The sequence below is a fragment of the Athene cunicularia genome, assembly GCF_003259725.1.
Source record: "Athene cunicularia isolate RWA chromosome Z unlocalized genomic scaffold, athCun1 chrZ_part3, whole genome shotgun sequence".
Taxonomy (NCBI): Eukaryota; Metazoa; Chordata; class Aves; order Strigiformes; family Strigidae; genus Athene; species Athene cunicularia.
In genome coordinates, this window is record NW_020799144.1 from 9,652,218 (window position 1) to 9,678,719 (window position 26,502).

The window sequence follows — 26,502 nt, forward strand, 5'->3', positions numbered from 1 at the left end:
TTAGAGAATATACTGCACTAAAATGTCTTGTTCCACGGACACAACCATTTGCAGTGCTGCAAAACACGAGTGTTAGTTTCCTAAGTGTTGTAAATCAGCAGGCTCATGGGATAACTGTATTTTGCCAGTGTTTTTATTTCCTCTGGTGTGAATCAGATATTACTAATACAGTATATGAACATCCATAGAGTCAATTCTTTCTCATAAAAGTGTTCAGAAAAAATGAAAATAGATTGCAAAATAAGTTATTTCAAAATTATTTTTATTATAGTGTTAGGCATATTGGTAAAGTAAGAGGGTAGCAAAGCCTCCTCTCTGCCATATAACAAGGACTTCTGTCAATATAGTGATTCCTGATCACAGCACTTTTTTTCTAATTAGGATGAAAAATCACATAATAGTTCAAGACACCAACTGCTACTTTCTCTGTTTACAGACTTGTTTGAAATTCATGTACTAGTGATGGTCAATACCAGATAAATCTTTCATGCTACTGAGAAGAAAAATATACACTCACAGTTTTGTAACAGAGCTTTTTTTCCCCGACAGATTTTTTTTTTTAAATCTGTTGAGAAAGTCAAGCTGTTACTCTGCTGTAACATGAAGGATATATGGACTTCCGTCATATAAGGATAAACAATATGCTGAATTAAAGCAATCATTATTTAGATTACAGCAGAAAGTTGTCTCTACCCTTTGTGCACTGTAGTGGTTTCTAAAGAAATCTGGATTACATACTAAAAAAAAAAAAAGTGAATTGTGCAGTAAACAATAGTGTAGAAGCAGTGTGACAAAAGGAAGAGAATCTACATAATTCCATCTGAAAGAGAACTGTAATTTGATGAAGGACACTGACACTCAATACTCTGAAGAAGTCAATTTTGGCTGACTGAAATAGCAATATGCACAAAAGTAGTTAGTGAGTAAAGAAGAACTCCAGAAGAATGGATTGCCTGCTATATGAATAATGACTGAACAAACATGAGAAAAGAAAATTTAAATTAATTAGGAAAATTAATTCTTTCTAAAGTTAGGTAAGTTAAATTGATGAGGTTTTCCACCTAGGACTCTTGATGGGAGCAGATCTAAATTTTGATCTTTCTGAACAAAACCTAACAAGATGAGGTACAACAATTAAATCTCCCTTCTTGCACTTGTGAAAATGAAGCTGTCTTTCAAGATGATTTCATAAGAATAGTTTTCAGGAGATTTTTTTCTGTGTTTAATGACCTGCTGATACACCACTGAAAAGAGGAAATGATTGTACTGTGCTCCTTAGTACAACTGCACCAGCTTCGTGGAATTCCGTGGCCCAATCTATCTTATTTACTCTTACATGAGAGGTATATTTAATATTTCTCTTTTCTGTTTTTAATTACTGCAGGAATGGGAAGTAGTAACCCAGTGAGGTTTTCTGCTCAGGGTTTAGAGTAAGCATCCTCCAAGCACATGTTCTGGGGCCTGTGAGGTGTGCTCCCCCATGAAGCGTGTCCACAGGCAGCTCGCATCAAATTATTCCAGGTTTTAAAGCTGTTCACCTAGATCTAGCTGAAGTGAGTGACATTACTGCACCTGCTTGCTCATCACTGTCTGTCACTAGGAGTTACTATCCCCACAACTGTATCAGTGGGAAGGATTGTTCGAGTTTTTCCTCTTCCTTTCAGGCAAACCCACTTTGTTCAGCTGAAATCAGTCTTCACTGGATATTTAAATGAACCCATCTGGCTCTTCTGGAAGTGCATTAGGCATAATCCTTCCAGCCAGCTGAGAGGTGGAGCAGGAATCTCCAGAAAAGGACTAGCACAGCTGTCTGAAGTGAGCATGAGTGTTCCCAGCAGGGTTTTGTGTGGAAAACTGTGAGTTTGGAGGAAGGGTGAACATTAAAAGCATGTTACTTCTAAGGAGCAAACACTCTGTTTTTGTGCAAGTGTCCTTCTCAATTAAATCAGTGACGCAATTTATAGCCAAAGTGACTTCTATATAATGGCTTGTTTATTGAAAAAGATTCTGCTTGGTATTAGGAGCTCATTAAACTGAACTGCTGAAGGAAAAGACATTGATTTAGGCTTCCATGAGTAATGGTGTACCATCCATTTCCTGTGCTCTCAAGTTCTGTATGTACTTTTTTTGGCCTGTTTTTTTATAGCAGACATCGTTTAGCAAAATATTTAATTTCATACCTAAAGCTTTCCTTAATCAGGCAAATATATGGCCCGACTTCAGGAAAAACACTTAGTACCACTTCATCAGACATAAACACATACTTAATAGTACTCTATTTGACACACCTACTTTTCTTGATCTGAAAAATTCTCCAAACTTCTGTAAATTTCCAATCTAACAGGACAGTTGAAAAGATAAGGGACAGAATTGAGAGGACCATAGTTTGAGAACTGAAGGTGATACACAAATGCTGTAGGCAAGACCATTAAAAGATATGAGTACAAAATTTACATGATGAGATAATCTATTAAACCACCCAATTTGATTGCAGATAAACAATAAAGTTTTGGCATGTAAATCCTTGTTCAAGTAATCTGAAAAAAGTCTTGAGAATGTAACCAGAATAGGACTCTGCCTGAAAGCTTGCCTGTTCTTTTCCAACCATGTCAATTAATCTAATAAAAGACTTCTTGTGCAAAGTTTGCTATGATGTTATGCAAAAGAAGATGGAATGATCTGCAGACAGAAAACATGAAAGAATAACCCAGGATCACCCCAGAGCCAGCAGAAAACAAATATTTATAATTGAAGACCAAGAAAAATCGGCAGTTTTCCCTTATGCAGTCCCGGAAGTATACACTGTCTGCCAAGGGAAGGAGGAGACCGTCAGCCTAGGCACAATGCTAATTCTTGGGCCACTGGATGCTCTCGGATGGGACGTTTGCTTTCAGATGTAGTGCAGGACAGGAATTGTAGCTGAGGATTTCTGTGTAGCTGACAAAGGCAGTCACACAGACATCCAAATCCTGAAAATCCTTCACTAATGAAATTCTTCATCACAGCATCTTACAAGTGCTAAACCTCGCAGCAGTTTGAAAGTGTTTCCTTAGTAATTACAGCCACAGGGCAAACTAACACAAGAAACCATGTAATCCTTCTAGGAAACATCAATTTCCTCTTCTCACCTCTCTTCCCCCACTTCCAGTCATTTGTTCCAGGACCTGCCTCTTCAGAAGATTTTTGTGATTTTCTGGTCAGCCTACCCTGACTTGGTAGGCTTCATTCCTATAATGCCCTCCTGGGCAAGCAGAGACAGTTAATGCACTACTGAATAATGAGGGAAGTATCCCCTAGTTTCATACTTAACCAAGCTTTGTCACCTCATTTGTCAGCTCTAGTCACCTCATTTTCTGCACTGATTAACAAGCAACCATTCCCACAGCTTCTCCCCTCTCCAAATCAGCTGCTGCCTGCTCATATGTTCCTCTTCTGTCAGCATAGCTTTCAAACTACTCAGAATTAGTTTGGGTTTCGGTGTAAGCCTTTGGCAAATTAGTTGTAGTCTGATGAAGGCAACATGGTTGTCTGGTCCCAATTAAGATCTCTTGTCAAACACTCCTGATGGTCTCCTTAGATAACATGCATAAGCTAATCACTGTCATTTTCCCCTTCCTGTTTTCCCCCTGGTGTTCTGTATATATACTAATAATATCCTGTTTGCTAAATTAGGAAACTTTTATTATTTAGAGTGTACCTTTCTTCTCCATAGATTACTCTCCATGGCAGAGATTTGTTATTGGAACGTTCCCAGTTTTGTCCCTGAATACACCGTGGCTGTAACGCTACTGGTGAGCTACTGCAAACATCAGCTTTCCACCACCAAATGGATATTGCTGTCCACTGTCAGATAAGAGAGATAATGAGTAACAGACAAGCAAGAGACGTTAATGGTTTGTTTTTCACCCCTTATGCAGATCCTCTGGTTTTAGCTATCTTGTTAAAACTAGTATTATCCTTAAAAATTAAATTTTTAATCTGTTTAGAACACTTTGTTCCTGGGAAAGCATGAATGAGGGGGATTAAATTATATCTGTACTATACTTTTCTTGGTGATTGGTAATTATATTGTCACTCATGATGCTATTCATTGCACTTAGCCGCATGGAACTGGGGAAAAACATGACATTTCCCCATGTACTAGACATAATGAGAATCTATGGCTTTTCACAGAATCATACATCAGTGAGGTACAGGAGTAAACAAAACGTGGGAAAGTTGTATTTGGAGCAAAGGGGTGGTTTTTTTTCAAGCCATAGTATAAAATATTTATATTTCCCTTGGGAAATATAAATGGGGAGGTAAAAGGTGCAATGGCCAATTCAGGTGAACACCAAATGCTTATTTTGTATCTGTTGCTTTTTCAATGAACCTGTCACCCACTGAAACACTGCTTTTGAGAAAGGCCCCGTACAAACTCCGGCTACTATCTCTGGCCTTTAGAAGAGAGCAACCATTTTATTTGTTGCAGTTTTTGGATGGACAGTGTGAGTTAGAGATGGAGACTGTGCAAAGAAATTAACCATCCTCTGGAAATAACACACCTGTCAGCAGAGTCTTCGTATGTGCTCCCCGAACACACAAACGTACACTCTTCTGCCTATCCATCCTGGAACAATAAGCATCTAACCTTGTGGGGCTGGTAGGTCTGTCATTAGGATGAACACACTTCTTCCGGACCCAGCTTCACTGAGATCAAATGCATTTTTCTAGTTTTTTGATTGGAAAGTGTATGGCATATTGGAAAGATCTGATGCAAAAGATGCTGTCCAAATACAGTACTTTTATTAAAGCAAAGCCCCAAACAAACAAAAATGCATCTTTTTGGCAGAGTGGCATACTGAAGAAACTGCATCATTAATATGTTCTGAGAAGTTTTAAGTAGGAAACTGCTGTTATTTCAGAAGTTATTTCCATGAATCATAAATTGATTTAATTTGTTGTAAATTTAACAAATGGAACATTTAAGTCTGGAGAGGACCATGTCAGTCCACAAAGAGTCAGAGTAACTATCTATGTTCCCAGTAGGCTTGCTTGCATCCAAGTCCTTCGCAACCAAAGCGGTTCTACAAAACATTTTGGCCTCAGTGACCAGTACCTCCTGCAACGTATGCTTAGGCAGAAATTTTCTGACCTACGTCTACATCACTATCACAGTGCAATCCAACATCACATGAAGTCTTCGCTTCTACTTTTAATAGAAGTCAGTTGCCATAAGCCACAGTACTCTGCAGACTAGCTGTGAAGAGCTTTCAACAGTGACCTGGTTTTTGATACTACCTGGTACACATTAAACGCTTTTGGGAGCTTATTTTCTCTTGTCAGGGTCACTGTGACTTACATTTTGAAAAAAAGTATTATCCCCCTGGTAACAGTCTTTTTCCTTCCCTTTCACAAGATGTTGGCAAATGAAAACTCAGGAGACTTATTGCTGTATTATGCAAGCATTTAACTTTGTTGTTTTAATCTTTATTGACTGATGTAAACTCAGCACACATGGGCCAAGAAGACCAACTGAGGAAAGTACTTACATTTTTAAGAATGCAAAAAGAACACAGAGAAAACAGACAACCCAGAACAGATGCTGCAAAAATTATCTTTTTAATAGTTATACATTGTAAATTGCCATGGAAAATGTTCATAGCAGATACTCTCAGTGTTTTCCTTTTATCAAAGAGGTTTGCCTTTTCAAAAGCAAGCAAAATCAAGGTTTAATCTCCTCTTAGAAAACTGGGGGCTGTTATGCTCCTCTCTGCAGTTATAACCTGTGTAAAGCCTGCTGATGGTCAGTGCTGCCCTTCCTGATGTTAGAACTGGGCCTCAGTGTGACATAAAAGGACGAGCATTATTACCTGAATCTCCTACAATACTGCTTCACAAGATGATGCTTTTAAAATGCTTTGGGTAAAGAGCCAGCAGAGTTTTGAGGGTAAAGGTTTGGGGTTTTTTTCTTCTTTTTTTTTCACTTGTCTGGTCTCAGGCTGATCTGAAAAGAAAGGGAGGCAGAACTCCCTCCCTGCAGGCCACCACTCTCAGCGTGGCAGCTGCAGCCGGAGGAAGCACTGATGGGCACGGTATGACCCAGCTCCTCTCTGTGACACTTCGTATATGGAGCCCTCTTCTGTCTGACCAACTGCCCACAGCCAGAATATACCAACAGGCTGTATTACTGGTCATGTTGTGATCATACTGGCCATAACAACCTTTAGTCAACACGTGGCATTGTATTCCATTAGAATCAGTGTTACTATAGTATCAATATATTGCGCATTATTTTTAGAGAACAGCAATGCAAAACATTATTATACTAGCTATGTTTAATGAAAGAGGAAACAGGACCCCACTATCTGCTTATAATCCGTATTTGTATGTGACACAGAATATTCAAAATCACATCAACAAATTAACACTCTGCATCTGCACTGATAACATTTAGAAGGGACATAAGAACACAGATTCTGTTAAGAAAGCAATGCTTATGTTCTTATAATGCAAAGTGGCCATGGTTAAACTGACACAGCAAATTTTTATAAGAGCAGCAACCCCTTACACAGGTGTGAAGTTAATGGAAATGTTAAAACTTCTTTATCAATTAGATTAATTTTTAAGTCAGTGTTTTCAGCCAAAAGGCTTGATGAAGGCTGTGTACCCAGGATGGTTAAGATAACAAGAAGACTTCCATGAAGGATCAATGTATCCCTCAACAGCTGCCCGAGGCTTCCAGTCTCCATTTCTCTTCTTACGCTTGCTTACCTTTTCCTCTACATCGGTATGTTTTAAAGATTGTTACAAATGTATATACCATTCTTGTTAAACTCAGTGTTGGATGTTTTGAATCAGGAGACACTTGAAACCTCTGTTTAGGTAGAAAGGTTCTGATGTCTTTTGTTGCTTGTGGAATTCTTAGGGATGCTGCCATCGATTGTAAAGATCAACACAAGGTCTCATGCAACCTTAGTTGCAATATTTCTTAGAGCTACCTCTTTCATGCTGCTGTCCACCCTCACATTTCCACTTCAGGGTATATATTCAGAAGGTGGGGTGTGTTTTTTGGAATCATTCGCTACTGAGGTATTATTACTATCAAGCAGGATTTTCTCGCAATAATTTAATATATATTTGCACTCAGTAAGATTTCATGTTTTAAAATGCCTGCCCTTAACACAGAAGTACAGAAAGCCTCATTTATTGTGCCAAGACAGCTTTTTCATACACTTCAAATTTGTACTGGATGCCATTCTCCTCTTGGATATCAGCAGGGACACCTGGGTACCTGGAGAGAGGGTAGAAGAAATAGCAAAAGCCAACAAGTAGATAAAAATATCATTGTAAGCCACCTGTAATTTATCCAATTAATTAGAGAGCTGTTTGAAAAAAAAAAAAGATGAAAATACCATCCTTACAACAGGTCTACTAAATATAAACTATTTTTAAGAATCGTGTTAATGACTATCAGCAACCTGTACACACATCTTTTTAAATTAAGAAAGCATACTCTGATGCAAAAAATTCCCCACCTTTCTGGCTTAATCAAAAAACCCCAACATTTTTATGAAAGGTACATGTTATTTAAAATGTCTGCAAAGGGTTTTTTTGCTTTGCTTTTCCTCAGATGATTTACAGGAAATGCTACGGTGAAGGTTTCTTACAAGTCAGCAACAGCTTCTTAAAGTAGCTGATTGCCACCATGCAAAGTGTTGCTCTATATTCCAGATTTACTAAACCTGTTTTTGTTAATGGACACTTTCAAAAACCTATTCAGCTCCCTGTGACAGAATAAGGATTTTGTATGAGTAACATTGATATTGAGGGAGAAATTTTAAATTTTATCCACTACATCTGACTCTATCAGGTTTCCACTTTAGTGAGGGAATTACATGCTATTTTATAAACTCATGTTTTAAGGCCAATTTCTGATTTCAGTACACTGGCCAAAGCCAATGTGTATCTGAGAAACAGCCAAGAGGGAGAGAGAGGAGCTTTGGGTCAGACATTAGGATACTGAAGTGAGCTGATAACATGGCACAGCATGGTTCAGAACATGTTGGAGCTGACAAGGGTGATTCATTCTCCCCACTGACCTTGTTTGTCTCTCCTGCATACTTCTTTCCTGCCCCTACCTATCCTCCCCACTTCAGTGCTAATCCATTCCTGTCCCCCATGCAGAGAGCTTGACTTGCTGTAATTTCTGTTTCCTCCACTGCTGGTCTGTAACCAGCTGAGAACCAAAACGAGAGTAGCAAGAAGAGGAAGGGGTTCTTTTCTTGCTAGTTCTTCAGGCAGACGTTTGAATTTTTGCCACCTCCCTACTGTCTGTTGGATGTAATCTCATTGGAGAGGTCACAAAAGTATGACTGAGATATGACAAGGATATCATAGAAGATACCACAGTGAATGGCAGAAACTTACAGTTCAATACTTGTTCCTACTAAGTTTGTTAGGAAGAAGTAATTTTCTCAAGAGAAAGGAATAACCTTAGAAATCTATAAAGGCTCAACCCTCCCAGCTCAAACCCATTTAATTTGTCTTTGGCAATTTATCAAAGACATTCAGAGGCTAAATACCACCGACTAACAACATACTGAGAGTTATATAGCTTAGTAAATATTTGAGTAATTAAAATGAGAAACAGTAAGAAAGTTAATTTTCAAGCAAACCAACAAATGCAATTTTTTACTGTAAAGATTATGGATAGGTTGAAGAACACAGCAAGTTCCAACAACCCCTCTGTGCTGAGTGCGGTGCAATTCCAGGTTCTAAGTAAAATATATCTCTGGGGAAAAATACAGTGAAAAGCACCTCTAACTCAAAACCAAACATGGCTTTGACCCTTACATATTCAAAGTAGATTATTAAATCTTCCATCTGAACATAAGACTAGAATGTAGCTTGATACTTACTCCGTGAGAAGTTTGTAATCTTTGTAGTCAATCTCCGGAAAAAATGTGTCACTTTCAAATTCCTGCAGAATTCTTGTCACAAACAATCGATGATTCATTGGCTTCTCCATCGCTGCCTTTAAAAACAACAGAAACAATTAAAATTGAGTTGTTACCTGTAAAACAGCTCAATCATGCATGAATTAGTGTTGTTTATTAAAATTTTTAGAATTCTTATTTTACAACATTATTTGAAGTTGGCAAGATAATATCAAGTGTAAGTTCTTACTAGGACCACTAGCTTTCTCCACCAACTCTCCAAATTCTTGTTCTGCCTGCACCAGCCACCACTATGGCAGCATTCCAAAAGAACCAAGAGGTAAGGTCTTATTTCCTACTTGTACATTGCACACCAAATATGTTATCTAAAACTCAAACTCACTTACTAAATTTATGTATTACAGGATTTAAGCAAAGCAGTGAAAATTGAAGTCTAAATCTCCTCTTTTGGACTCATCCCAAGAGCACTTTCTAAAGAGATAATTTCATCTTATGCCAGTTCCCCTGTTAACTAGCAGCTATACCTACTCTCATAACTTGGGGCTTCTGACTGAAATTAAGAAAAAATTATGAGTAGTCCCATGAGAAAAGAGTAGTATGGCCTAGTCTCAACAAGTAATTTCTGAATCATACCTCTTTGAAATACAGGAAGCTTGAAGTGGTGGGGGAGGCCCACACCTCAAGGTAATTTGTTCTAATGTTTAATGAATATCACTGCTAAGGATTTATATTGTATTTTTAATCTGCATTAGTTTGCAATTCCAGTGATAAAATTAGCTGTCAGTTTAACTTCATAGTTTGATCTCTGGATTATGGCAAAATGACAATATGCATTTAAAGTTATATAACTGTAACAACAACAACAATGAAGTTTCCAAGCTTCCTGGATGAAAAAAGTTTTGAAGATGCCTATTCGGTGAGTTCCTCACTATCAAATTAATACAAACTCAGGAGTTAAAAAAAGATGTTTTGTCTCTGATCAGACTGAAAAGTAACTTCTTCCAGACTTTATCAGCATTAAAATAACCCATTAAAAGCTATACTGGTGCCTGGTTACAACGTATTTTTGAAAAGCTTACATCTGTTTCTCTCCTTCCCTTAAATTGGCAATGAGCAATGCTCTTTGTTAAAGGTGATTCACCATGCAGCATGCTATTAGGTACTACTTTGACAAGTACAGGAACCAAGGAATAGCAAATGTAATCCAATAAAATTAATTGGTATCGCTGCTGAGAAGTTAGTTTCTAGAAAAGCTGCTCTATTACTAGAGAATGACTTGAAATGGAAGGGGTAAGTCACAGCACACTAGCATCCAAAAGCACTGAGCTAGTGTTCATCCAGTTCGTATACAAGACACTTTTTCTTTAAATAAGGGTGGAAGGTAAAAGGAGAAACATATACCTGCAGAATGACAGAAGAATAATCTGCTTCACAAATAAAAACATACAGTGTCCTCTAAACAGATAGTTTTGTAGTAGAAGAATAAAACAACTTCCTGTCCAGCTCTATGGGAATTCAGCTTCAGCAAAACTGTACCTGCAGGACAGGTCAGGGAAGAGCATACAGAGATACTGCAAAGCAAGCTGAACTTACCACAAAGGGGACTGGAGGGTGACCTCCATTCTTGATAAATGGTTGCATTATTTGAGTAAACCAACCAGCTGTGTAACTGCTTGTCCCCAAGTTAGTAAAAAAAGTGCAAATGCTTCCTGAGTTAGCCAGAGAAGCTCTGGAGTCTGTCTGTGTATATGGCCCATGAATACTAAACAAACAAACAACTTGGAGAATAGCAACAGGCTTGAGTTGGTTTCAACCCACATACTGCTTTTTGGCAACTGTGAAGGCCCCGTGTCATGACAGTGAGCATATTACAGTGACGGGCAAGCAGTAACACATTTGTAAAGTGGTTTGACTTTATATTTTGGCTGCTCTACCCTGCTAAGTGTAATTTTCACTTGTACTGGGATTTAAGTACATAGTTGAAGAGCACCATAGGCTGACACCATGACCTGGCTTTGGCTTGTCCCTATCTAATCATCCTAGGGCTACATCTGACCCTGGTCACCTTCATGGGGCCTGATCTTCCCATGTGAACCTGCCTCAGCACCACGAGTCCTGGCTGGTGAGGCCCCTGTCAGGCCAGCCAGGTTACTGCCCAGGGGTCCTGTCCCTTTGGGAGCACATGGTCCTCCATGTTCCCTGAGAGTAATTTCAGAAAACATCAGATAAGTAAATTTTCTACCAAACATGAAAACTTCCACCAGTGAGGTCTCTAAAGGAACCTGTTCAGAAAGAACTGGACTCTGACACTGCCTCTGCAAACTACTGCTATGGATCTGGCATGATGGGGAAGGAGCTTTATCACAACTCTGACATTTTCATGAGGATTAAAGTAGTTCTTCACTGTCATTCAATTCACTCTTGCACTGTTCAACCCACTCCACCAGTTTCACCACCTTTTTTGGTACAGAAGACAAGTTAGGGGATGTATAGCTCTGATCTGATAGAATGTAATAATGGAATTCAATCATGGAAATATGCACTATGCATATTTAAGGAACAGAATAGTGTGTATATGACTTTGTTTTAATATAACATTACATAACATGAAAGTATAGCTGTAAATAATCTTGAATATTTTAATAGGATGTGCAAGAACTAAACATTTCTAGTGACCAGCACAATAGTTAGCACAATATTCAATAGACAAATAACTTCCAATAAGTAGGAGATCAGTGCTGCCTTTTTTGGGTTTGCGTATTTTGTAAAGGTGAGGATAACACAGGTGATGGAAAAGATAGTAGGAGAGGACTTGTTGGAAACAATTGTATCGCGGCATGAGGGAGAGATTTTAAAAATGATGTCTCTGAGCTCATGCTTCTGTAAATTTGAAAAATATTCATCCTTACTCCATGGTCATTACACTCCACTCACTCCATTGCCACGCTGGGTCTCAAAGTATTTCTTGGTACAATTTTAATTTATTGGTTTTCCCTCTTACTCCACTCAGTTATCCTTGAGCTGTATTTGTAGCTGCACTGGTTTCCCTCAGGAGCTGCATATATGTTTGCTCTCCACATAGGCTTACTTCCTTGTGTAGCAGCTACTCAACCCTTTAAGATATTACAGCCTGATGCAATAGGGAAAAGTAATGCTGATTTTTGGTTCACATTAAAGCAGAGCCTATTAAAACTCTGGCTGTTGAGCTCTCAGAAACACCAGAATCACTCCTCAAGTAGAGATGACTTTCCGCAAGAGGGAGGACAGGACAGCTGAGGTGTCAGGATCCCTCCTGTTGTCCCATGTACCTCCATATGTGGTTCAATATGTGAACAACAGTCCTTCATTACTCACAGGTACCTTCATAACCCTGTGCAAAGATTTTAGCATACTCTCATCTTTTTGCTCACTTCCAAGAAATCCTTGCCAGTCCTGCCTCTGAAGCATACAGCAAAAAGGAGATGACCTAAGGATTATCTTCCCCATAATTTCCAACTGCACTGGACTGACAGCTATACAAGACCAGATTATGTCTGCACGTGCAGGACCATTACGTTGAATTAGTTTCTCTATGTAGAACATGAGTTAAAACAGCCCTGAAGCTCTACAACAAAGAATAGCTGTGTATTACAAGTATTTTCAGAAGTATTATAAGGAAATCTAATTTTTTACAGATCTAATCACCAAACCAGTGTAAATTAGTGGGCATAGCAACCAACTGCTGTAGAAGGAACCCATTATTTCTAGTCATTTAAAAAAAATCACAAGTTTTAGTATACACACACACACACTCCTGCTTTCTCATCTTCTAGTAATTACATAAGTAAACATCCAAAGTAACTATGTAAGGCACTCATTTTTCAAGTGTCTTTCTAGACAACATTGACAATCCAAACAAAATAGGAGAACACTATGAAAGAGAAAATCTCAAAATAAACAGTGTGTTTATTTACATTCTGTTTTTCAACCCTTTAAGTGTATTGGATCATGTAGACAAGCTGCATTTTGAAGCCACAGAGTATTAACAAATATATTTTATACATTAAAAAAAATTAACAGCTGGAGATCTCACAAAGTTCTAGATCTTAACTAAGTTAAAAGGATTTGCCTAAGTTAAACTTTGGCTATTAGGAGAGCTGCAGTGATAATCAGGAGATTCAATACTTTCAAAAATCCTTCCCACACAGCTAGGGCTCAGCTTAGTGAGGTAGGGAACAGTCCTTCCTTCCCAAGATGCTAAGGCTAAGTCTAGTGAGGGAGGAGACACTGTGGTAGCTCCCACCAGTTCTCTGTCAGGGAGTACAACAAAAGTGAGTACAACAGAATTCTACAACCATTAGCGAAAAGCCTGCCCAATTTGCCCTTGCAGAAACTGATACACTTTAGTCACTACACTTTTCTGTGTGTTAGTCGTAAAGGAGGGTCTTTTAAATCTTTTCTTCTATGATCTCTGCAAGCTTTAAAAGCAACAACCTTTCACAGACACGTGATTTGTGTCTGCAACTGACTCATATATTAACCTTTTTTAGACATTATTTTTTCCCAGAGGAATGTCAAATCAATACATTTGTTCGCAAGAATGAGCACACAAAAAGCTTGTTTAGGAGTAATAACAATATTACCACTTTCCTTCCACACAAAAATCCTCTGACTTTAATTTGAAGACTATACTGGAAAGGCTGGATATGTCCCTCTGAAGTCTGTGAAAGTATTAAGATGCTATATTTCAGAAAATTCTTAAACTTTTAAAAGAAATTGTTAATCCACTAGTCCATTGTTAATACCATAGTTTTGTTTCCTTTAATTTTATTCATAACTAGGTAAGAGCAAGGCCACTGGAGGCATGACTACAATAGTAATGGATTTATTTTTACAGAACAAAAATATTTATGACAGCAGGACAGTGCTGTCAGCTGTAATTCTGTGAATGCTGCCACTGGATATTAGGGAATTGTACTAAAAATGCTCAAACCCTATCTCAAAAAAACCCTAGAGGTCATAGGAATACAGGAAAATTGTCTTCCTGTTCTCATCTTTTTGTTCAGACAACTACACAAAGCTACATAACTACACATGGGAAAATTCTCCTGTAAAGGATTCTGCAACTTTACAGTAATCAAGTAAGACAGTTACATTTGCATATATGCCAGGAAGACAGTAACCTTTCTTGGAAACAATGGCTTGGGACCATAAACAGGCATAACCAAGTAACATTATTATGAGCTTGGTGGAACAGGGAAAAAACATATGGTCAGGGCCACCCATGACAACCTTCAGTCTTCACTTTACACAAGGTAATGTTACCAGCTTCCAAAAATGTTAACAGGATTAAGCCATACTAATGAGTTCACTCTAAACCAGAACTAGTGGAAAAGCCAATGCTGTGCTCAGCTTTTTGCACTGGTTGCTCCCAGAGCAGAATAGTGCTGTGGGCCTGCAGTGGGACGTCCTCCAGGTCAACAGCGTCACGCAGCTCAGAGGAGACCGCTCCTTGCAAGCAGCACTCGACGGGAGCAGCATCACTGCAGCCCAAAAGAGGGGAGCACGCCAGCATGGGAAAATGAGCTGCAGGTAGAGCTCCCTTGTAAGTGGATCTCAGTCCTCGGTCACATCTCAGCCTGGATGTGACACTTCAGAAACACGGTAACATAGGCGTTAGTCTTTATGCCAATAGGTATGCAGCTTAAAATCATTCCAATAGGTACAAAGCTCAAATCCACATTGTCTTATATGCAGGCAAGGTAGCAAAATTACTAATATATTTTATAGTTTACTAGAAATTCAGACATACTAAAATGTAATCTTAAAAATGTATATTTTAGTATATTAGTATTAGCTAGTAAAATTTTGGCAGTCTTGAAAAAATCACAATAAAACTAGTGACTCAAATTGTTAATAATGAAGTGATCCTTATGGTACCCAAAGATTTTAAGCTTAGCAAATGTGGCATTCACAACCCACTCAGGGCATTCAGAACCCAGTGAAGCTTATATGCTTAGTCAAGAAACTGTTTAAGAGGCTAATTAATCATCTGCAAGAGACCTGCTGCACTAAATATGAATAGCAACTTCATAATCCAATAATTTTGAAGAATGAAAGGGGGTAGATTACCAAACACAGTATGTCAAATATTAATACACAGGAAGACACCTGAACATGAATATGAGATAAAATTTTCCCTTAGAGATTACTGGAAATTTCATTTTCCAGCTCAAGACTCTTTGTTGAAGAATTTCCCCAAACACTATTTATCAGCAGCATCTATTTTCTGTTATGGCCAGCCTAGATATTAACTAAACAGCAAAACCAACAAAACTTCCTATGAAAGAAGGTTTTGTTCAGTTATGAAATTACAAGTTTCTTCTCCAAATTTAATACATGAATACAATTCTGTACTTCAGCAATGTGACTTTGAGTGTCATTGTTTGTTTCTGTAGTATTGAGAAAGCAACAAGCTGAGTAGGAACATATAAATTAGAAAAGACAATTTTAAATGTTGGAAATACTGTAGGAAAAATGGTTTTATCAAGGTAAAAACCTGTTTGACATAGAGGCCTTGTATATGAGGACCTGAGTCATATTTTTTTTTTTTTTTTTTTTAAGTTTTGTTGCTATTTTTTTTCTCCTCTCCACTGGTAGGTTCATTGGTAGGGATTTGTGCTTGGTTATTTTTACAAAGCAAGATTTATATTAAACACTCTACAAACAACATATCATAAGGCCACATCATCCACATAAGTAAATCTACACCTGGTTGTTTTTTTGTTTTGTTTTTTTTTTTAAAGTCCCTGTTTAATATTTGGGGATGTGCTGGACTTACAGTTCCTATTCCTAGTAAAATCTGAATGTTGTTTTTAATCAGTTTAAAACACACAATCTAAATCCAGTTAAAAGGGACTGATATAATTTATACTGAGCAGATCCCTTAGGACCTCTAGGCAGTGCTATTTTTCAGTCAAAGCCAAGAACAATTGTCCCCACTCACTGTGACTTAGTTGTACTGGGGAGCAATCGGATTAAACCAAGACAGATAATCTGCTCCAGGAAGATGTCTGATAAGTTTTAACCACTAATAGGGACTGAAGGGCCAGAACCAGTGAGTGATTCACCAACACAAGTTTTCCAGCACACAACAAGCACTTATGAGCCAGCAGACAGCTCTCAAAACATCACGTGCTCACGCAAAATCATGGAGTGCCTCTCATCACGCATAACAGCTTCCTAATTGCAGTGATCTACTGACCATTGCTGGGCTGCTACATTCCTCCTTCCTCATCCATACAATCAATAGCAACATCAGTTCCTTCTGGAACTCAGGAGACCCAAAACAGTCCTGAAGATCTGGTATGGTGTTGCACTGAGATCCAAAGAAATCATATAATCATAGAATGGTTTGGATTGGAAGGGACCTTAAAGACCATCTAGTTCCAAACCCCTGCCATGGGCAGCAGTACAGGTTGCCCAAGGCCCCGTCCAACCTGGCCTTGAGCACTTTCAGGGAAGGGGCAGTCACAGCTTCTCTGGGCAATCTGTGTGAGCATCTCACCACCCTCACAGGAAAGAATTTTTTCCTTCTATCTAATCTAAATCTCCCCTCTCTCAGTTTAAAACCATTACCCCTCATCCTATCCCTACACCCCCTGATCCAGAGTCCCTCCCCCCTTTCCTGCAGCCCCTTTCAGTCCTGGGAGGCTGCTCTAAGGTCTCCTCCAGCTGAACCCCCCAACTCTCTCAGCCTGTCCTCACAGGGGGTGCTCCAGCCCTCTGATCACCTTTGAGGCCTCATCTGGACCTGAGCAGGTCCGTGTCCTTCTGCTGTTGGTGCCCCCAGAGCTGGACACAGCACTGCAGGGGGGTCTCTCAAGAGTGGAGTAGAGGGGCAGGATCCCCTCCCTCACCCTGCTGCCCACACTACTCTGGGTGCACCCCAGGGTATGGTTGCCCTTCTGGCCTGTGAGCGCACAGCTGGCTCATGTTGCACTTCTCATCAACCAACACTCCCAATTCCTCTCCTCAGGGCTGCTCTCAAGATATTCTCTGCCCAGCCTGTATCTGTGCTTGCAAACCTGTGCTGTGAGAAGTCCAAAAGCCTCCCTGGAGGCAACAGTAATACCCTGTGGCTATTATCAGGAGATTACAAACCTGATGAGATGATCAGTGTCAAGTCAATTCAAGAAGATGAAGTCTGCAAGAGGTTTTTGAACCCTCAGCAGACTGAGGGAGCTGTTTTCATCTTTTCTGCTCTCACTTCCTAATACCAATACTCTACTCAGCTCTCCCTATCCCCACCAAAATGCCTACAATCTCTACCTGCTCTGCCTTTTCCTGTTGTAGAGGTCAAGGCCCAGAAGAGAGAGTTTCCCAGAGTATGTCTGCTGAACACAGCATAAATGCAAACCTATATGAGGACATGGATGGCCACCCTATTCAGAGCTCACCTTTCTGTTTTTCACAGGACTTGAGGCAGCTTATGCCAACAGTCCCACCACTCTGGAGAGAACTGTGTCCTTGAGAACCTAGAGGCAGTGGGCAAGATGGCCATAAGCAATAGACAGCTGCACTGTGTCCTTATAAATGTTCAGTGACTGTCAGGCTCGCTCCTATGTCCTCTGCAGTCCTACAATGAAGAGGCTGTAAACAGCAGCAGTCCCTTGCCTTCATCCCATTCCTTTCCTTTCTGTTGCTGAGGGCAGCATCCTGTTCTGAAATACCATCCTGGGGTGCATGGTCTGGCACTGTTTCTTGCCTCGGTTCTTAGAGGCCGGGTAGGCCACAGCAGCCATCTGTACTTGAGATTGAGAGACAAGCTGGACACCCATGTCCCAGCGAGGGCCCTTCTGGACACAGGCAGATGGATGTTCCACCTTGGCACAACTCTCTGGATAAGCCAGGCTTGTGTTTCAGCATGGTATCTGGGCAGGGCAGCATGAGACAGAGAGAATGCCGTATTTCAGATAAGGTGGGCGTTCAAACCTGGAATGACCCTGTGCTGAAAGAAGGTGCCAGCATCCCTTTTCAGTTGAAGGTTCTTTGGAAACCTCCTGAAACATGTGTGAATCTGTCTGAGTGCATGGGCCACCCTTGGTAACCCTTCCGGCTTGCTGCTCTGGGTCTGGAAGCCAGCTGGGATGTGGGTGCTGCCAGAGCACCTACAAAGGCTGTGGGAAACCACAGAAACCAGAGGCCTGGAAGACCGTGCACGTGATCCCTCCTCATTGCTTCAGGGAGTTCAGTGACAACCCTGATCACAGTGGACCCCCCCCTATCCCAAACTGATTCACTGATCAGAAGGTGTTAAGGTTACCAGCTGTGTTAAAAGGCTCCACAGGACAATAAGCCACCCTCTTGAATAGTGATATGGACTCTGGAAGTGTTGTCTGGCAATAGCAGTAGCTATTTGAAATAGCTCTTGACAGATGGCCTCAGCTGTGCGCCCTCACATTCAAAACATTCTGCATTTATTTCTAATTCTCCAGGATGTCACCAGCCTGGACTCAACCCCTGTGCCAAGGACTGCAGAGCAGCTACAGTGAAGATTCCAAGAATGCCATTATCCTCCATCTTCCTACTCATCCTTCAAGTCATCCACACCATCCTGTGACAGGCTGTCAAAGCAGCCCACCCAAAGTAAGTGCAATGGGTTCATCTGTGAGCTTGTCGTTCCCTTTTGTAGCGATCCTGACAGAAAGATCACTCTACATTAAGGAGTTAGTGATCAACATAACAATTAATCTGAATAGACCCAGGCCTGTATTGTACTGTGCATATTTTTCGGCCACAAGATAAGCTCAGCCAGAGAACTGTAACAGAGGAGCCTGCAGGCAGTTCCTACTTGGTACAGACAACTATACCTATACCACCTGTGTGTCCTTTATTCGAAAGAGTAGAAGGAAGTTCTCATGTGAACATCCTTTCTGTTTGACAGCAGAAATGATGAATAGACTTGTTTTCTTGTGAGAAAGTCCTCTAACAGCTTGAATGACAAAAATAGGGTAGCACTTTCTACAGAGAGGGCCCCGCAGCATGTTGCACATGGTTTAGAGGCTCATTCAGTGCCACACAACTTGCAGTTCCCAACATCTACAGGGTTGTAAGATTATTTATACTAGCCTGCCCTTCTTTAAAATGTTAGGTCTAGTAAGCAGCATCTTAAACGACACTCTACAGAGTCTGGGTGCTCTTCTTACTGGGATCATAACTATCTCCTCCTGGTGCAGAACAGCCCTCTACTGCACTCATGCGTGGCCATGCTCAGGTGTAGAAGAGGTTTACTCAGCAGGCATGGTAGTGTTAACTTGTAAATGAGCAGGAGGAAACAGGTACAAGATCAGAAAGAGAAAAGAGTTGATGGTGGTTGGGATCATCTGCAGGAAATAGATTAAAAATTATGGTGCTTTCCAGAGTGGCCTGCTCTCCTCCTTAAGGTCTGCCTTCATAAAGGTCTACCTGGTTTGAAAGATCCAAACTTTGGGTTAAACTCCCCAAAGTGCTAAAAGTGGAAATGTCATGTCCTCAGCACTACCTGTTACACTTACCAGCTGAAGTACTTACAGACACTTCTTCCATCACAGGCTTATACTAATACACAATCAGTTCTAAACCTTTGAGCCATACAAATTAGTAAGATCAAAATGATGCTTTAAAAGCAAATACCTACAACTACTGAATAAAATTATTCAATTACCAATTGCTATTTTACTTTCCACACATTTCTACATGGTATAATGGAGATATTCCTGTAATCCTTTGTGAATCTTTAATACAGGCACTAGAAATACTACCTGTAGTTTTGGTAGAGGTGTATGGTTTCCATCAAATTCTTTTAATTAAGATCACAAAGCTAGTTTGAATTCAGGAATCTGTAAAAAACTGTTGGATTTCTCTCTAATTAATGAAATATTCCTTTGAAATGTCTTGAGTAGATGCCTGAAAGGGGGAAAACAGTTGAAATTTCAAGTCATACTCCGTTACGCTGATCAACACAAATATATTGCAAAAGTACTCTTGATCAAAACTGCCTATTTATAATCTAAGTATTGGCAAGTAAGTCTAAAAAATAGCATTGTCTTCTACCAAATATCAGCAGATGGTGGAAAAATAGTTAAATTAGAAGTTTACAACACAGATGCTCCTGGAAGAACAAGCAAAAAAAATCACTCTGCAGCACTAGATCAGTATGTTGCCATTGCACAGAAAGGGTTGAATGCTTCTGGTCACACTACGCATCCTGCAAAATTACAGGCAGAAGCCAAATCCAGTCTTTTGCTCATGTTGGGCAATTACCGCAATCTGAAGAGAATACGTCTCCAGAAATAAACTTGCTACTTACTGCCTGGAAGCAGGCATTTGAGTGGTTATGAGTGAAGGGCTGGTTATTTCTGTATGATAATAGCTGATCATAGACTGAATGTATTTGGACATCAAGTATGTGGTGGACTTCAACACAAACAAAAGTGTTTATAAAACATTAAAAAAAAAAAAGAGGAAAAAAGTGTTTTACAGGCTATTTGCATGTGTCTCTTATTTTTCTTACAACCTTAGCAATATCTAACTACTTTATTTTTTTTACTGTAAAAGATGAATTCCCTAAGACACAGAAGAGCTTCATGAAAGGCACAAACTGCAAAGACAACAAATACAAAAAGCATATTATCAGCCCTAATGTGCTACTAGGAGCATGATGACATTTTCATCACACACCTGAAGTCCAAGAGCCAAACAAGAAGTGGAGTGTATTTCCCAGCATACCTGTAATGACTAAAGGTCAGCAGAACTGTTTCCTTCACTATAAAAAAATAATTGCTTTCTAGTTCTTAATTAATATTTTTTTTTATCAGAAGAAAGAATGTTTACTGCTGTTCTTATTCCATATTTTCCTGATTGATATGGATGAAACTAGGGTTGATGACCATAATCTTTTGTGTGGTACTGTCTGACAAATACAAATTATATGAAAACTTAAAAAAGAAGACAAAATCAACTGAGAGTTCAAAGCCAGAACCCTGACTGTAGGGGCTGAAAGAACAGAATCACAGAATTGTCTAGGTTGGAAAGACCTTGAAGATCACCCAGTCCAACCATTAACCTAGCACTGGCAGGTCCCAACTACACCAGATCCCTCAGCGCTATGTCGACCCGACTCTTAAACCCCTCGAGGGATGGGGACTCCACCACCTCCCTGGGCAGCCCGTTCCAATGCCCAATAACCCCTTCTGGAAAGAAATGCTTCTGACATCTAGTCTAAATGTTCCCTGGTGCAACTTGAGGTCATTCCCTCTTGTCCTATTACTGTTACTGTCTTAAGGAGACTCATCCCCAGTTCTCTGCACCCTTCTTTCAGGCAGCTGTAGAGGGCGATGAGGTCTCCCCTCAGCCTCCTCTTCTCCAGATTAAACAACCCCAGTTCCCTCAGTTGCTCCTCACACCACAGACTCTAGAGATGACTCTAGGGATGTGGGTGGAGGCACAAATAGTTGACTAAACTTTATGTGTGCATAAATGGAAAATGAGAGGAGGGGTTTGGGGCAAGAGAGAAAGATGACTGAGGAAACACAGGGTGACAAGATAGGTTTTACTCTAGACCTTCACACTGCACAGCTATTACCTTAGTTAAAGACAGGAAGAATATTGCATTTGTGGGGAAACAGGACAGTTTATACAGGGCTGTCTGTGCATAGATGGTCCTGAAAATAAAGTAGCACATGCTGTTTCCTTGGAACCTAAAAAAGCACCTGAATACTGAGACACCCTATACACCAAGAGAAACCCAGGGAGTGGGAACAGTAAAGACGTTTGGCTGCTGGATGGGAAAAAACAGAGTGAGTGCTACTTTTTGCTGTTTGATTTATCTCCCTTTATTGCTGACACCATCACCTGTCAGCTTGCTTAAACCCTCTTCCTTTACCTGTATAAAGTGTCATACTCTGACTAAAAATTCTGGATCATTTTTCCTTTTTTTTCCCCACATACTCTGCAGAATCAGTATTAACTCAGTAAAATAAACATAACAATATGGGTTTTGGTTGAAAAACCTAGCAATTTGGATATTTAAGAAAAGCTCTCAAAAGCACAAATGACTGTATGACTGGATCATTAGCAAGAGCAACATTGGGTTACTTTAACAGGTATTATAAACTTTTGAGTTGAAATCTTACTCTCCAAGAATTGTTCTGTTGGAATCACTGGAGTTTGCTGGTCATGTGAAGAAAAAAGGACTTCTTAATGTGGAAGTAATAGGAACTCGAGCCACCCTCCTCTCATCACAGAAGATGAGTAATTTAGGAGTACTCTAAATGTACCTTGTAAACTGAAGTGCCTCCGACGACCCAGACCATGTCTACTTTACTTTTTAACTCTGGTGAATCCAAAAGAGCTAAAGCATCATCAAGACTTCTGGAAAGATAATGTGCTCCTTGTGGGGTTTCCCTAGAAAAAGCAAAGTTTTATTAATAAATAAAGAACCATTCAACATGATAATCAATACAAACTAGACATACGATGTGTTTTGCTAAATTCACAAATAACTGTTTCACATAAGTTAATTATTTTGAAATATTGCTAAACTATGTTAGAATTCTCATCTAACTCCAGGATTGTTTAACAAATCACAGTTTAATCATAACTGTGACTTAAGAGTCATTATAAATTACAGATCTGAAATTTTGTATCATGTTTTTAAAAAAGCATAACTGATAATTTTATGTATCTAAAAAATTAAATATGGACTTTTACTTGAATTCTAGAACATTAATATTTCATTCAATAAAACTGGTCAGAAAACCCCTATCCCTCACTCCCCTACATATTCAGCTCCAAAGCTACCACTACCTTCCAAAGCAGTAAACCACCAAAAGTGGATGTTTTTGTTTAAGAATATTTGGATGACTTCTCAAGAGGAGAGCTCTGAAAAAGAACTGTTATTTTTCCCTAAATACTAATAAAAATAAATTTCAAAAAAGGGATGAAGAGCCACCAATCAAACCAGGAACTAGAGAAATATAGTTTAATACGTGAGTCAGAAAGACTGCTGACAACTGTCAGATGGTTTGTGTGTAGAGCTAGGAGTGGTATTTATTATGCAAAATAATGGCAATCATCTTGTGAATTAATTAAAAATTAAAAAAAATAAAAATAATTTAAAAATTAAAGATAAAGTAGTGATATCACTCAGAACCAATAGCAGAGATGCTTCCTAACCAGATATCAAAAATGTTACATCTAGAACCACTTTACGATGTATTGCTACACATATTTTTAGGCGCAGACTTTTTGTTTCTTTTACAGGCCTATTATTCATCATACATACTTGAGCTCCCTGCTGAGCACTATATTAATTCTGCCTTTTAGAGGACGATTCTTCTCAGGAATGGAGAACCAGGTTTTTTTACCCATTATCAGTGCATTCTGTTTACCTGGGTAAGAGAGAAAACATTTAAAGGGTATTTTTCTCTGTTGCAAATTTGTTTTGCTTGTTTAGTGACACTGCTGTACTTTCCATCTCCCTCCTGAACTCCTTTTCAGCAGTTAATAGAAGTACAAGCTTAGGCCGCAATTCTCAAATTAGTCACATGCATAGAAGAACAAGCTTGTGGCCTCAACACCTTGTCAGGCAGTTGACACCAAAGTAGTCTTAAGGACACCTATAAACTTATAATTGAAAGAAGATCAAAAAAGACATGTTACTGCCCATTACACAGTACATGCATTACACAGACATTGGCTTTGCTATAACTATGCAGCCAGATTAATCTGTGTGTGAGACCAGCTCACACCCTCAAGTCTTCTTAGTGTCAAAACCCATAATTGTTCTCTGTATAAATCCAAGCAATATACAGTAATCGACTTTTTTTGTTTGTATGTTCTGTCACTCCAGTTATACAATCAAGAATAATTGCCAGCTTTGAGTGTTACTTAAGGAAAAAAAAAAAAAAAAAGCCAGGTAAAAGGATAACTTTTAGCAGAAGAACCAGACAAATTAAATCCAAAGCAGAAGTGCAACAGGTGTTCTGCCATATTCTAGGATTCACCATAAGTATAATTTCTGACCAAACCCAAACATTCACAACCTGATTAACTCATACATACCCTGCTAAGAAGAGGGTTTCTCTTTATGAGAAAATGGAGTTGTCAGAGAAATAAACAGAGGTTGAGACTCACAAAAGGTAATAGGAAGTTTTTAAAAGTGCTGCATAGTGGGAGAGATTTTAGAGAAAAGAAACCAGTATTTGTTCACATCTATCCTCCCTGTTTCTTGATCTGAGAGAGACTGGATCTACTAGATTACACCAGAGAACTGATGCTCCAGTTGTTTATTAGCAGTGTTTAAAGACCTTTCTGCCAATAAGCTTTATCAGCAATTTTCCAAGAGGTATCCTGCAGTGTCAGTTTAGATATGTTAGCACAGACCACTGGGACCACTGCTGTAGGAAATGCACATGTTCTGAAAAATATATGTATTTTCTTAGTAAAGATTCACACTTGGATACCTACAGGGTCAGAACAAAGATTTGTCTAGAGCAATAGCTAATTTACAGCAGTGGTCAGTGCAGGTATGCAACCAGTCTGAAAGCAAGATCAGGTGATGCTTCTCCACTGTATTCTTCCCACTTTGAAAAATCTCATTACTTTTTTGAGCCATTGGTGCATTCCCTGCTGGGAAGATTTATGGCAACATAGCCAATTAGGAAGCAACTTAACTGCCTAGCATTTAAGGTCATGGCTTATCAAAAGATGTGCAGGCAGGAGGGAGCAAAATTTTTCCTTTAAATGGTATTTAAAACATTTTTTTGATTACAGGTATTTTTTGCCAGGTAAGATGCAACTTGCAGACATATAAAAAGATTTACAATTGTGTTCTGCCTTTTTTGTACCTAAGGTTGCTATGGGCTGAATCAGATCTCCAAAACATAAGTAAAATCCTTCACTTAAGACTGCTGGAAAATGAGATTAGGCATTCCTTGTGGAATATGGAACAGACTTCCAAATCAGAGTATGTAATGGATGACTTCATTAAAACAAAGGCACATGTTAGGATGCCCAGAAGTTTTAGCAAACAAGTGAGTTTTGCTAGACGGCAGTCTTAACAGGAGCATGAAAAAAAAAACCCACAGGAAAAAGAGTGTCCATGTCAGCAAACAGAGAAGCAGCAGAAATGTGAGGATAAACCTGTTGTCTCTCACGGCTCTGATTCCATCAGACACAGTGAGGTCCTATTCCTCCTTTCCCAATGCCTCCATGCACTCGTACTGGCAGTCCCCTGCAGACACTCAGTAGCCTAGTCTACTGGGTTAGAGAATTAAAACCATGTAAGGAAATGCCAAACCAGCAGTAAGGTCAGTGTGAAAGAGGAATGGGTACAGTGTGGCAAGATTTGTCTCTTCTGGTAGCGAGAAGTACCCAATCAGAACAAATTAGCTGTTTTCATCTTTTGCATTCCTGTCTCTCTGTGCTGATTTTCACCCCACAATAACTTATCTCACCAAATCAATAGTCTTTATTACTTTGCCGCAAAGGTCTCACTGGGCCTGAACATTACTGCTGCCTATTAGCAGTACGGGTGCATATCACTGTGTATAGATATGCTGCATACATTTGCAGTACTGTTGCTGTGTATTATCAGTACAGTGAGGGTTGTCTGGCATATCGGGATGGCTCAGCACTCAGAAAATCAAGCAAAATTACTGTCACAAGGGTCAGAGGGGTGGAACAAATGGCCAAGGCTGAGCTACAGCAAACAAGTTAGATAAGCTAATACAGCCTGAAAAAATAATCTGCTAATTTATCAGCATATAAAAACCTTTCATTTTTTAAATTGTTCAGGGTTGGAATTGTAGGTGAAGACAGATAGGTAGTTTTCTATCCTGCTGGGGAAACAGGACTTTGAAATTCTTTTTATTTGCAAATCACCTGCAGCCCTAAAACATCCAATTCATCTCCAGTTTCACCATGTATCCAAAACTATCTGACATATTTACAAAGGGCTAAAATGCTTGTGAGGCAGTGGAAGAGGGGGAAGGGCAGGTTGTTTGCAGAAGCAGGACTTTTAAGTCAGGGAAAAGCAAATTTACCAGTCTTTTCCAGGACTTGTATCACACAGACTAATTTTACTAAGTAGAGGCACACCTTGGGAAAGAGTACATTGTTACCTTCTACATGGGATGTGCTAGTCATTCTTTGGAAGTACTTGTACTCATTCCTAGCAAGAGAACAGAAGAGCATTACAACGTTGTTCAAGAATATGGTACATTTCTCTAATTGGAAAAAGAAACATAACGCAAGTGTCACACAATGCAAGTGCCGGTGTCCGGGGAGGCGAGGCTGGTCGGGGCCTGGCCCACTGCCATGCCTGAAGTGAGACCTTTGGCCTCGGCTTTTCCTCCATGAGAGAGAACCCGCGGCCGGGAGCTGCCGACGGGCCTCCCCGAGCCGCGCGGGGCTCGCCGGCCCGGCCCGGCAGCCATTGCCCCGGTCACTGTCCCGCCATCCGTCAAGCCGGGCACTTTTTCCCGCCCAGCCGCGCATCGCCCTTCCCGACTACAGCTCCCAGCGTGCACCGCGCGGCCCG

At 39.8% G+C, this 26,502-nt stretch overlaps 1 protein-coding gene across 1 annotated transcript; it reads right to left on the minus strand.

Moving 5' to 3' along the window:
- Window positions 1-4,528: 4,528 nt before the first annotated feature.
- Window positions 4,529-26,458, minus strand: DHFR (dihydrofolate reductase). Its single transcript, XM_026866680.1, has 6 exons — window positions 26,228-26,458; window positions 26,084-26,134; window positions 23,245-23,350; window positions 22,238-22,364; window positions 8,901-9,016; window positions 4,529-7,273 (listed from the first exon to the last, which is right to left on the minus strand). The coding sequence occupies exons 2-6, from the start codon at window positions 26,106-26,108 to the stop codon at window positions 7,186-7,188; spliced, it is 462 nt and encodes a 153-aa protein (XP_026722481.1). The 5' UTR covers window positions 26,109-26,134; window positions 26,228-26,458; the 3' UTR covers window positions 4,529-7,185.
- Window positions 26,459-26,502: the final 44 nt, after the last annotated feature.